The following is a 14589-nucleotide window of genomic DNA, read 5'->3' as shown; positions in this document are numbered from 1 at the left end:
TTTTCTTGATTTCCCTGTAAACTGACGCATAACACGCACACATGTAGAAGGCAGTCACGGAAAGTGGAAATAATCTTCATTGCTTTTGACTAATACTAATAGTTTGATTTATTTAGTTTTTTATTGCTTACTTCTTGGTATGAACACTTGACCAATTTACTACTATACTCTATTTTTTATAAATTTATTGATATTGTTTTAACTTTGCTGGAATTCCTCTCGTCCATGCGCTTTGTAGCTGCACGATGATTGATTATCTAGCTTTCATATATCAACTTTAAAATACCTAAATTTTGTAAACGGGGTCTAGAATTCAATTTTTAAAATGTGTAAATGGGGGCTAAATTTCTAACTGTCTATGCGCTCTGTAGCTGCAAGACGTCCTGTAATCTAGCTCCTATCTGTTATAATTTTTGATTGATCTTAATTGAAAACGAGGAACTAGAATCCCGTCCATGGGCTCTGTAGCTGCAAGACGTACTGGGATATTTATTAATTGTACAGCGCCCTTGAGGTGATTTTCACAAAAATGGCGCTTTATAAATTATCCAACTATATATATATATATACCGATATAACTCTAATATATAATATAATTTTTAAAAATTGACGTGTAAAGTCGTAAATTTATATCTTGTATTGTAAATTTACATCAATAATCGTGCATAATATTTACTTGGCCCGCATATACCGGGACCCTGGAAAACAAAATAAAAGAGACAATAATAACGGCTTCAAATCATCTTCAGCTTTCCGGAACTGGCTGCACAATGCACAAATTTGAATCATTCTTAAAACTTTTGAGCTGCAAAACAGCCGTAAGCTGCTGCTGGTTTAGCAAATACTCAAATTAAATCCTTCAAATGTATTGAATGGCGGTTGAATATAGGAAAATACTATGTCAAGGCCACGGAGATGCTTATCTCTTCTCGCAGTGATAGTTCGCTAAAGTATCTGCACTAGCTAAGTATTTTTTCTCTCTTCACCAGGTTACGCGCTGAACGAGTTCATCAGACACTGGGAGGCCGCGAGGTACTCCCTCCCAGATCGGGGACAGCTCAAGAGGAGCAGGAGGGGCGTCCCCTCTGCGAGTCCGCTGGAGCTCAAGTTCAAGGCTCACAACAGAGAATTTCATCTCCGATTACACCCGGACCCGAATTCCGTGTTCGCCGACGGAGCCGAGTTCCACAGTACCGGAGGTCCCGTACAGTTCGACATGGAGAACGTGTTCTCCGGGAGTCTGGAGGACGACGAGACGTCGTCGGTGCACGGGATCATCACGTCGGACGGGCTGTTCGACGGGACCATCCTGACCCGGAACGAGGTGTACTACGTGGAGCCACTACGCCGCTACGGTAAGACCCACCCGCGGATACACTCCGTCATCTACAAGGCCTCGGACGTTGCGCACCCCGCGCTCGGCGCCGGCACCGAGCGGCCGTGCGCGTCCCAAGACCTGCATCGGAAGATACTGAAAGACCGCGGAACGTTTCGTAATCTATTAAACCAGGGTACATATATTAAATACACTAGCGATATCGATAGGGATAAGGATAGTTTACCGAGCATAAGTTTGAAACGGAGCAAGCGATGGTTGCCCGACGAGGAGCTGGATATATTCGACATGGCCGACCTCGCGTTCGAAGATGAATCTCAACAAGAATCTACTTCTCTCAAGAATCCGAGCCTACCCATCGACTTATTCGTTCCGTACTACGACGAATCTAACGTGGAGCCCGGCGTCCGTAGGTTAAGGAACGGCACAGATCGCACTAGGGGCATTCTCGTCAATTCGTACGACGACGAAAGTTACAGCGAAGATATTTTCTCGAGGCCGAATTCTAAAAATCACGTAGAAATAAAAACAAAAGTAAATATTCCGCAGGATATAATAAATAAGAAGCCGGTGGGCTTCACTTACGTCTCCTCACTGATGGGGAATATGAGTGATTCTGTCTTGCGCCATGTTAACAAGAGAGCTACAATAGATCCCAAGAAAACGACTTGCATGCTGTACCTACAGGGCGACCACCAGTTCTACCAGAAGTTCGGCTCGGAGGAAGCGTGCATCGAAGTAATGACGAGGCATGTGCAACGGGTCAACTCCATATATAGAGTGACAGGTATATATTCTTTTCACTTTGCATTTTAATCCTTTCCATCTATGGCTGTCATCAGCTCGACAATCAACTTATGACAAGGAAATATTTTTCCATTTTGTAAATGTGTAATTTAAATTTTTGTAGATTTCAATCAAGACGGCAAACCGGATAATATCACGTTTATGATAAAAAGGATAAAAGTTCACACTGCCGAAGCGGTCAAAGATCCGCTTTATCGTTTCCCTAATAATTACGGAGTAGAAAAGTTTCTGGAATTATTCTCAGGTAATACGATCATTTCTTCCAACTCGGATGCTGATTTCACATAATGTTTTATTATAAGGTTCCAACATTCGCAATTACAAAACAGGGCTACCTACATCTACATAGATGAAGTCTGAAAAGTTAAATAAATAGTTCAAATAATACAAATTTATGTATAATGGGCGTATTTCTATTTCAGAGGAAGATTACGATGGTTTCTGTTTGGCTTACATGTTTACGTATCGAGATTTCGAAATGGGGACTCTCGGATTAGCTTGGACAGGTGATCTCAAAAATGCTGGAGGAGTTTGCGAAAAGAATGGAGTGAGTCTGTCAAATCATATTTCTTATTAATCAATATCTTGTTTCTTTTTTGAAATCGGCTTCCGAGTGAAGATTGCGATCAAAAAATACAAATTTGACATCTTAATACAAGTTACGAATGATAAACAACTTTTATATTTTTTTAGCTGTATTTACATGACTTTTTAACTTTTCAGCACTACCGCGGTAGCCTGAAGTCCCTCAACACGGGTATAGTAACCCTCCTGAACTACGGCAAGCACGTCCCTCCTGCCGTATCACACGTCACTCTGGCACACGAGATCGGACACAACTTCGGTTCACCGGTAACTTGATTCCTAACAGTGTCGAGATGTATCGATCAAATCCCAACACCAATTTACTGGGTCATAACTGGAAGCTCCACTTTCCCCAATTCCACCTCGATCTCAAGATAAAATTCCTTTCCAGCGGGGAAACCACCCTGCACTGGAATAAATAGCCAAACCTAGTTGTCCAATCCATTTCGGTCAGCCGATTCAAGAACCGTTTGGATGCTTTTAGGCTGCTTAAGGAAGAACACAGATAAAAAGCAGTATACTAGATATTTATAGGCGCAAAAATAATAAAGTTGCCATTGAACGTTTATATATTTTAATACTTTTTATTCAATCAAATATGAAAACCTATCCGGTGTAACTTTGTGAATAATTTACTAATAAAATTGAGCCAATGACATTTGAAAGGCGAAGTAAAGTTATATTACATTTCCGATTACAGTATAATCCATAAACGCGATGGGCTCAATCGACAGTATCGTAGACTAGTGCGGAGCTTAATAAAAATAACAAGTACCTTTATTAAATTATGTGTTATATTTCTTATTTGTGTTATATTTCCAGCATGATCCGGATGTGTGCACTCCCGGAGGTGAAGATGGAAACTTCATCATGTTCGCTCGAGCAACGAGCGGTGACAAGAAGAACAATAATCACTTTTCTCCGTGTTCACTTAAGAGCATCAACCCGGTTCTCAACAACAAGGCGAGGTCTAGCAAAGGATGTTTCACAGGTATAACAGAACTGTATTGCTATATTTGTTTTATGTTTGAAGCACTAACTAACAAAACTAAGAACTTTGTTTACTACTTATTTTTATATTACTTAATGTGATTTATCCGGTGATCCTCACTGTGTTCTTTTTTAATTTAAACAAGCTTATTCTGCCTGGAATTTCTACAGCTATTATTTTTGAAAATTTTAAGCTACGAACTCTGGAAATATCTGTTTATAAAAAATGTGTGCAGTGTCTCACTAGGGCGCCAGGCGGTCTCTCTCTATTGGCTTCTCGCTAGGAACTCTCCCTTTATAATGCTTCACAATGACCCTTGCTTCCCTTGCATCTGGGCACTTCAACTTTCAAATTTACTATCCTTTTTTGTAATTTATTCGTAATACAAATTAATATTCATAATTCTAATACAATTATTACAGAATATCAATCGTGGATCGGTCTATTATTAATTTTTCCTTCCTTCCTAAAAATACATACAATGATCTACACATTCAAAAGGAATTAAATTTCACAAATCTGCTGGTCTCCAGTACTGCAAATGCAAATTATGGGAATGGGTTACCGTAATGGGTCAGAACATAATTTCAACATACTATTCGATATCATTCAGGTAAAATATTGGCCTAAATTAGTTTCATCTTCATCATCATTCCCTTTCCGCACCTGATGGTGCATCATATGGTACACCAATCGTAGCGTATCTTAATCATTATTTGTTACATGAAGGTAAGATGATCAGGCTTATGCTTCAGGTACCAGTCCAGGGACTATGAAATATTCTGGTGTGAAAACACCCTTTTAAATAAATATTTCATATCGATCATGTCAGGAATCCAACCCGAAAGCTCTTGCATGGTAGGAGAACGCGCTGACCATTACACCACGAGGCCGACTTTTACATTTTAACAAATTAGTTTATAACGTGTTTATTCAAAATTCGACACCTTTCTTCGTATTGGAAACAAAAACTCCTTTATCCAATTAAGTTTAACCCAATTCCCGCCAAACATCGCATCTGCGAACGTTAGTATGGTCTGCTCAAATAAAATAATATTTCTACGTATAACCGTGCCCCGTACCTCAATCTCAACTACCGGACGGCACGGTGGTCACTGGCTAGTCAAAAAGATTTATGATTGATTGATTTGGTGTTTATTTTGTAGAACTCCATAATTAAACTTATAATATTAGAAATCAAACACTGATTTTAGTCTACTGAACACTTTATTTTATAAAGTTTACATTTTTACAAATATAAAAAAAACATAAAAACAAAAATTTCGTGACAATTGCTTGGCCTTGTTTTGAAAATGCTCTAACAAGGCGAAACAATTGTCACGAAATTTTTGTTTTTATATTTGTAAAAATAAAATAAAGACTGATAACAAAGTTTTATTTTCATAATAATTTATAATGAAGTGTTACGAAGTGAATGCCGATTCAATTAGAAATAAAATAAAGTGTTCAGTAGACTCAAATCAGTCTTTGATTTCTAATATTATAAGTTTAAGATTTATGATCTTCAAACTTTGCACACTGTTTCTGAACTGCTTTCAGATAGCTCGACTAAATCATAGAAATAATTGTCATTTAAATTTAAAGAAATAATGATCAACCCTATGTGATCTTCCCAACGTACATAGGTAATAGTGCGGTGTTTCGGAAGCAACACTTATTATTATTAGAAGAGCAGGCGGCTATCGGATGATATGTCCCTATCCGGTATCGCCATTTATTATATTGGTCTAAACTTTGCTGATAAAACTCCGTAGTTAATGATTTTGATAAAATTATAAATAAAGTTATCAATAAAACTTCTTGGATTAGTTTGATGCTTTCGCCTAAGTAGGCATCTTCAAGACTGCTAAATTGTTTACAGCTTTTATACTATTTCAAACATATTTTGGAGATAAGAAGATCAAATAAGTATTTTAATAGGGGACAGAAAACATAAATATTTACAACTAGTTCATTAACAGTTCATTTTTGGTAGTTATTGGATTGAAATTGGGACTAAGCATTTATTATTAAAAGGATGGGAAAAGAACACATGGCGAAATACAACAGAGTGGGAAATACACATTTTAACAGGTTAAGTTAGCGCAATACTTTGATTTCATTACAGGGAGGTGGCGAAGTGGGAAGGCGAAAGCGCTCGTTGGTCAAAATAATTAAAAATTAAAACTAAACCAAGAAGTTTTATTGATAACTTTATTTATAATTTTATCAAAATCATTGGTCTAAATCATCAACGGCGTAATTATCTATATATTTGCAGAGCCTCAAGTGTCTCTGTGCGGTAACGGGGTGGTGGAGGAGGGCGAGGAGTGCGACTGCGGCTGGGAGGGGGATTGTCGGGAGCCGTGCTGCCACCCGCAGCGGCGGCACCCCCCTCCCGGGGAGACCCCCTGTCGCCTCACCCCGCGCAGCCTTTGCAGCCCTTCCCAGGTATCCCGGTTGTTTACGAATGATTTTAACTTCGAATCACCACATAATTCATTGGCAAACAATTTATGACCTTGCACGAAGAGGGGGCGGATCCAGTTTGCAAAAAGTTCAGGAAGTTTTAAAAAATAATGGTCACACCTGGTAAATTAAACACAAAATTAAAATTACCTATTTTTTTTTAAATCTCTATACTAATAGTATTGTTTTTAGAGTTATAATAGTTCATTCGAAACATAGGTATAGGTTTAAATTTTGGATCTGCCCCATTTTTGCACAAAAATTTAAAAAAATTACTACTGTGTTAAGGATTATCGCTGAAACACAAAGATAAATATTTTTTGCTAAAAATAATATAATATTTATGTGCACTCCACATACTGCTTCCGTGTTGCACCATACACGGGCCACTCTAAACTTTGCAATACCTCTCTTATTTTCCAACAGAATTGCCTATCTTGTGCATCAAACGATAGCATATTCTACTTTTACAAATAGAAGGTGAAAAAAAGTGTAACGGCTTTTGCCATTGCATCTGCCTCCCCGAGGAGTCATGCGAGGTCCTCAATTCGGAACAGTAAAGTCTCACAATGTAATATTCTCTGTGGCAGGGTCCGTGCTGTACGGCGCAGTGCGCGCTAAGGTTCGGGGATCAGTGCCGCTCTGACAACGGGTGTCGCGACGCGTCGCACTGCGACGGCCGGCGCCCGTCGTGCCCGCCCAGCGCGAGCAAACCCAACCGGACGCTCTGCGACGATGGCTTCATCTGCTACATGGGGGTAAGGGACCAACACTCGGATGTGATTACAAATATGAGGAAACAGGGCAGATATACCTTTGTGTACACTTTTCCTAAATATTTTTTTTACAGCAGGGTAGTTTCAGACTGGAATTAATCGCCGAGCCTAGTTCATTTCGGTCAGCCGTTTCAAAAACTATTTCGATGCTTTTTTTAAGGATAAGACAAAATGCAGTACACGAGATGTAGTTTCATCATAATCTTGATAGAGACATAAAATACTCGACAGTCACTATAGCTGCCCAAATTTGGATTCTATATTCAAAATAAAACAAGATGCTCGACTTCAAGAAAACCAGATTCAACATAAACCCACGGAAGCATTTCCTGAGCGATAAGGTTGTCGGCGGTCGGAATAAGCTGCCACAAGAGCTGGTTTCGACGTGTAGTCTCAGTGATTAAAAAAAAGGGCTAGATTTAAAATACGACAATAACTAACTTTTGTTAAAAAGAATTGAGCATAATCAGCTTTGCTGCTCGCATAAAACTAATATAATAATAAATAATTTGAAAAATAACCCTGAAATCGGTTTTGAATACTTCCTTTAAAAGTGTTGTTTTTACCTCTATAGGAATGTACTGGCTCCATATGTGTCGCATACGGACTGGAATCGTGCCAGTGTAGTTCGGAGCGCGCCTGCGAGTTGTGCTGTAAGCTCCCGGGACCCTCCGCTCCCTGCAAGTCCTCCTTCCTGTGGAACCAGCCGCCTTACGATGTTCCCGATCTATACGCCAAACCGGGTACACCGTGCAATGAATACAACGGGTGAGGAATCAATATCGTATCTTTCGACCCAAATATTCGTATTAATCTTATTTTATGTCAATTTTCTGCCATTGTAAATCTTCATGTTTTTATAAGAAGCTTATTATATAATGAAAAATACTCCTAAATATACAAGATGTGATCCTGTAATTTTGCCAAAACATGCTTTAAGGCGTAAGTTTATATTAATTTATATATGTAATTTTTTTTTTTTTTTTTGTTTTTTTACAATAAACATAAATGATAAAATCTGTTATACTCTGGTATTAAAAAAATAAAGCATAATTACATAGCAATGAAATACATATTAATAGTAAAAATAGTAAACAAAAAAATCCCACAAAGGCATGGCCTGTTCGTGGGTATACAAGAAAATGTTTATGATTTTTTTCTCCTATAATAAATAATGGACAGTTATAATAATTTTGTGTAACATAAGAAAGAAAAAATTCTGTTATTAAATTACAATTGATCATTTGTTCCGAGATTAGAATTTTCTAATCCGAGGTAATAATCTTTTCAGAGCTTTGTCCCTAGTCTTGGACATTAGTCCTAAATGATTACATTTTAAATAACCCCTTTAGTATCAATGTACTACCATATCTTATATTTAATTTACGGGAGAGTGCCTACATAATGAATATAATTGTCATCTAAAATTATCATGGGTTGGATAATGATGAAATTTGTCAGATCGAAATGCCGTCGTTTTGAGGTTACACTGCGCGTGCGCGTTGACAATTGTTCGCATGGTGACGGTGGCCAGAAAACAATGACTGACGCGACGATCCAAGGATTCTGATGAAGATTATCAGCTCAATATCCTCTCGGGATGCAGGATGGTCAAGATGAAATCATTGGATGGACGAGTCTTTACAAATTCTCGACGCTGTGAACTTTCTAGCCTTTTGAAACATAATTCAAGACCACAATTTGAATAAATTTTATATTTAATTTAAGCTTACACATAGTTGCGGTTTGAAGTTAACTTCGTGAAGATTTACCTAGAAATTTTTATTGTATTCAAATCACTCGGTATATTTTTTATAAAATAAAACGCAAGTAAATGGTGGGATTTTTTATAATATCTACATGCGTAGGGAAGGTTAGCACACCTATGTGTTACAATACACGAAGTAGTCTCAATGATAATGATATTTCAGGTATTGCGATGTCTTCCAAAAGTGCCGAGAGGTGGATCCATCGGGTCCTCTGGCCACCCTCAGGAAGCTCTTACTGTCCGAAGAGAGTCTCAGTAGTTTCAAGAAATGGGTATTGGATCACTGGTATGCTGCGGTACTCATCATTCTAGCTGTTATTGCTCTCTTGGTAAGTTTGAAAAGAAAATTCATTTCATTATGATGATTTTCATTTCGGGTTGATTTCAAGTCAATATTACATAAACAGATAGTTTTTCTTTTTAGATAAAATCCCGACATATACAATTTGTATATCCTATGGGGTGATTCTTTTGTAAGAACATTTTAATTTTTATAAAATGGTTTCAAAGTAGGATATTATGTATATTATATTAAGTTATTTATGACTAATTGAAAATGGCCCCCTAAAATCTAAATATTTGAATAAATCATAGGGACAGAAATATTAATTTTGCTTTAAAAAAGATAAAATCACTCGATCCATTTAAAGTTAAAATACTATGAATATGATAAAGCTACATATTTTAAATTTTCACCGAAAACCAGCTAATTTTTACTTGGAAAACTTGCTCCCGAAAAACATCGATTGGTCCAAGTTTTATTGTAGGATGACTTTGTAACGAACATTTTAAATTTAATTATTTCAAATGTTCGTTACGAACTCGACACCATTTGTATCTTTTCTTTTATTTTATTATTTGTGTTAGTGCAAAAAATGTACACGAACGTCTGATGAAGAAGATAGCCAAAGCGTCTCGTACTCCAGTAAGTGTTCAGTAATGGAGTTTTCTCGCTGAGTATCTTGTGTGGGCTAGTTAGTTACTTGGTACAAGTTAGGTAATCTCCCAATTAGACACTGAAGCCTTACTTTTCCTATGATAGAACCTATCTATATTGACCAGTAATATCGTGCTTGACTTGTCCGAGTCCAACAATATAGTTTTATGTGTACAATGAGACTCTCTGATTTGATGTCTATAAATACCATTTTCCAAAACAGAAAACCCATTGTTTATTAATGAAGAACCTAAATTGAATATAATAAATGATTTTATCACTTAAAAATAGTTCGCAATTCCCCCTGCTGCATTTCTGGTGACTGAGTGCTTTTGTGCTTGCGTGCTAAACTTGATTGACAAATTCAGCATATTTATGTTTGTAAATACTACACACGGTTTTTCTGGGCCATGCCGTGAAACTTCGGAGGAACATTTTTTATGATGTACATAAAAAAATATCCTAATTAATTTTTGGGAAAATTGAAATTTTAAATTTTATTTAAAAATTGAGATTAAAAACGTATTTGACTAACAAAGCGATACACCGGACGCGGACTAAAGAAGCAGCTGGGTAGGGGAGGGGATCTTTATTGAAGTTTTACCACCCCTCTGTGTGAATGTTCCTCTGAAGTTTAGCGGCCTGGCTTTGAAACACCGGGTTTGTTCTTATTTTTTATTTATTATGAATTTCTGATGAATTATTTTTAATTTAAGTAACAAAATACAATCATTATAGGTACACATATAAAATCTCTTACACAAATAATGTATACATTTTACTACAGTAAAGTAATAAAGTAAGATAAGTAATAATTATTAAATAAATCGTACATAGCATTTTTGTGTAAAATGTACCTTCATAACTGATAATAAAACTAGGAGTATTAATTCGCTCTCGCTTATAGAGATGCCCTTTTATTCTATTGCATAGAACAATAGCGTTCCAAATTTTTGGTCAAACAACAAACGTGTAACGGACGGTTTCGATTTGCGCTTGCGATTCTTGACCCGAATACCTACGGCCCGTTGTATCGCTGTAGACTGTTGTTAACTTCGTGATTGATTAATCGTAGAATGGTTTTTGACCATACGGGTGACTATAAGCGGGAGCGAATTATTACTCTGAGGCTTAAACCGTGTAAAAGCTGCATCCGCTAGTACCACGCTCCACGCTCTTAATAAATATAATAAGACTATAGTTTGGTAAAAAGGTAAAGGAGAGGTTAGCTTTGACTCGTGAATGTCGGCATCTAACTGTAATTCCTCACGACTCGCATTCTAGGTGGGCAGTACTCGTCTCCTGGGCAAGAAGTCCGATGGAAAGCTGAAGAAGGTGACCATCATCCACAGCTCCACCACCGAGACAGTTCGTCTTCCCGAACACTGTCCCGAGGGAGTGATAGTTCACACGGCAGTCAGGTAGCCGGCCTTCACATGTGGCAATACGATATCCCCGTACGAAGGCCCGATTATTACTGATAGTTTATTATCTCTTTGCAGATCAAAAGTTCCGCTGAAAAAGAAAGTAGCCCTGAAAACTCGAGCGCATCGGAAAGCAAAGGACAAGAGCCGAGAGTCGGAAGATCAGGCGGGGATTAAACTAATAGGGAAGCACAAAAAAAGAGTAAGTTCATTGTATTGATGAGTGATTTATTGACTTTATTGGTCCTACTACGCGCTTATGTCGCGACACTTACTGTATTATGTTATTTATTTTTTAGACCCAAAAATCTCTCAACACCACCGGAGAAGAATTGCCTCAGCACAGCAAGAGTCCTCCGTCTGCGCAAATAGAAGCGGTCGCCATTAAACTTCGCAAAACCGGAGGTATCAACAAACACAAAATAGCTATTGCCAAAAGAAAAACTAAGAAAGAGGTAATAGATTATAGCGCAACACAAAAGGAGACAGATCCGAGCTCCGTGGTGGTGGAGGCCGACTCCCTCGGAAAGGTTCGTAGTTGGCTCTTGGCCTCTCCGCAGCCGGCTATGGTCAAGTCCAAGTCTACTCCCGTAGGGCTGACGACCTCTGGAAGTAAAGCCGTCGGTGGGACTAAACCCATTAAGGCCAGACATGATAAAATCAATTCCAAAAGTGTCAATAATTTAGCCCAGGGAGACAAAGATAAAGTGAGACTCCAAGTCATATATAAGCCACCATTCAAATTTTCTTTGAAACTCTGCAAAGGGGATAAAACTAGAGTAGTTCTGGATAAAACTGCTCGTAGCAGACCGGAAAGAGTTAAGAAAAAGCCACCCACGCGAGCGACCAAAACTGACAATAGATTAAGTAAACCGACTGCCGGTCCGACCGTTGCGACGCCTCCCGACGTGACGACTGCGCACCACCAAGTGCTAGATAGCGTGTCTCACGAACAAGCTAACAGTGACGATAATAATATTAAGTCCATCGAGCGTAGATTAAGTCAGTACCGTAACACGGGCCTCGAGCGAAGCCATCGCAAGAGCAACTCCGCGGGTCACACGACACTCGCCGAGAGTCGACAAAACTTGCTGCTGCAGGATCAGCTCACTAACGGAGATATACACTTGTATGAAAATCTCACCTTTCCGGGAAACAGTAAAGACGATCGCCTCGACGTTGCGGGAACGAGCGGCAGCGTACCGAGGAACACGTCCTTGCCTGGGAAACCGAAGCCCGTGTCCAGGCAGAATAGTCATAATATTCTTCCTTCCACTAGAAGTAGCGGTCCGCCTAGAGTAATGCGAATGCAGAGTGAAAACATAAACACCAACATTAAGAAAAGTTATTCTAACGCTTCCCAGCACTGTAGCGATAGAAGAATACAGAAAGGAAACAGTTTAAATAATTTAAATCTAATAGCACGAAAGAACAGTTTTTCAGACAGGAGAAGACACATAACCGCAGAAAACTCGTATAGCAATATAGAACCGGTTCATCGCTTCCACAGTATAGAGAAGAGGGAGAAGAAAACGTCTCGGGGAAGTCCTCTCGAGATATCGGGTAAAGGAAAACTGCGGCGTCAGATGAGCGCCACGGAATTGTACGCGAGTCCCAACAGGAGCGAGCTCCATGCACCCAGCTCTGCGGGAGCCAACTTGATGGACGCCTATATGACTGCTCCCGACTTCAACTGTTTCCAGAGGGAGGCCAACTCCAAGGGACAGGATTCCCATTTAGTGCCAAATATTCCAGATAACCAAATATTGTTAGATCGTAATGTAGAGTCGCACAGGAAGAGGACGAGCAAGGAGGCCCCCAAGTTCGGGGAACTGAAGAACTCCCTTCCCGACAGTCAGCCTGACAATCCAATCCCCTACCAGTCCGATATGGAAGTTTTAGTTTCAGACAATGATTACAATCCCTATGATGTCTGACAGACGTACCTCGGCTCTATTTGTTGACCATGATTTCTAATCGGAGAGGTCAACTTATTTGTGATTTTTCTTAATTTTAATCATCATAGTAGTAAGTGTATCGTTTTTTAGGATCTAATGAAGATAATAATAAAAAGCAAATTCTTTAAATGTATTGTGCGTCTGATCGTGTTGATGTAGAGCGAGTCTAGGAATGTATCGGAAGCGTCTCAGTCGCAGGAAATTGTATATTACATAAATGTGCGCTTATTTGGTTAATACCGTACTGTGTCTTTATTATTGTATAATTTTACGAGTGATTGAAGTCTCGAACTAAAGCTGCCGACGTCACGGCGTTTATCCATCGACCTTCGCGAGACACAACCGTATTTATATAATAGTTCCCGGCTCGAGATGTGATCGGACTTATGCTAATTACCAGGGAGCGGGGACGTTGAATACGTACTGATAGAATTACCGGTAGATTTGCCTCGCCGAGTGTGGCAGCTCTTCCAAAGGCGCTCGTTAATTTCATTTCTGTAATTATATAACATGTGACTGACATCATAATTTATTATGTACTTAAATAAAGCGGGCACTTTTTTATGAAATTAATTTTAGTTGATGCAAACATATCGTTAATGTTTTGATTACGCTGTCATATTTAGTATCGGCGAATCTAGAGTGACAAGTCTAATAATACGATAGTTCATACAACTTACGAAAGCCATCCCAATACTTATGATTTAGATTAGCTTTACAGGTTATACTTGCATATTATTATTTTTATTTAACATACTCATCTTTATATATTTTATTTTTGTACACATCTTTATAATTTCATAAAATCGCTAACACTAAGATTCGTTATTATGTGTGCATTAATATTGGCAGCTGAAGAAGTCGACTCGAACATTCCACTGAGAAAATATAATAATAATAAATAACATAGCTAAACTAAAAACTAGTGAACAGTATTGAAGCTATGCATGTTGACAAAATGGTCGCTGTGATATTTTTCTAGTGTATCAAAATGAGGCAATGATGATCTTTTGACACAATTCGACCAGAATGTGATAAAAATTGAGAATTAATTACGCAAACACTTTTCCAATATGTTACACATTTTATGTTCTTTTACTTTTTAAAGATATTTATTTTATATGTGTATAAAGAATACGCAAGACGTGATATTGAATATCGTAGAGAGTAAACAGATGATCATAATATTACAAAATTCGATAAGATGATAAATGTATGAGAATTATTAATATATCTATATACATATGAATATTGTTTTATTAGATAAAATCGGACATTAAATAATTGAATGCATTATTGCGTGTCTGTAAATTGACAAAGTATTATTTTTTACTATCGAGCCAACATTATGATGTATTTATCAGAAAAATCAACCTAATTTTTCCTTGAAATGTTTAGTTTCAGACTTAATAAAAAAAACAAAGATTGATATTAAAATGTAATATTGTGTATTTTTAATATGTTTAATACTCTAATGTATTAATCTCTTACTATTTTCAATATATTTTTCATATCTAACTTCATTTAATGAAAATAAC

The 14589-nt window shown here is 37.8% G+C and overlaps 1 protein-coding gene across 1 annotated transcript; it reads left to right on the top strand.

Moving 5' to 3' along the window:
* Positions 1–968: 968 nt before the first annotated feature.
* On the top strand, positions 969–14474 carry Kul (Kuzbanian-like; the record flags this gene model as incomplete). The annotated part of the gene is made up of 12 exons (XM_088226366.1): positions 969–2123; positions 2247–2387; positions 2566–2690; positions 2867–2995; positions 3551–3719; positions 6001–6170; positions 6779–6946; positions 7539–7732; positions 8896–9061; positions 10954–11090; positions 11172–11295; positions 11393–14474. Coding segments are annotated over 12 exons (4316 nt in total), but the record flags the coding sequence as incomplete, so codon positions are not given.
* Positions 14475–14589: the final 115 nt, after the last annotated feature.

Source organism: Micrasema longulum, unplaced genomic scaffold, assembly GCF_059751315.1.
Source record: "Micrasema longulum isolate JH-2025_06_02 unplaced genomic scaffold, ASM5975131v1 h1tg000426l, whole genome shotgun sequence".
Lineage (NCBI taxonomy): Eukaryota > Metazoa > Arthropoda > Insecta > Trichoptera > Brachycentridae > Micrasema > Micrasema longulum.
Note: the sequence above shows the minus strand (reverse complement) of the source record. Positions and strands in the feature narration are given on the sequence as shown.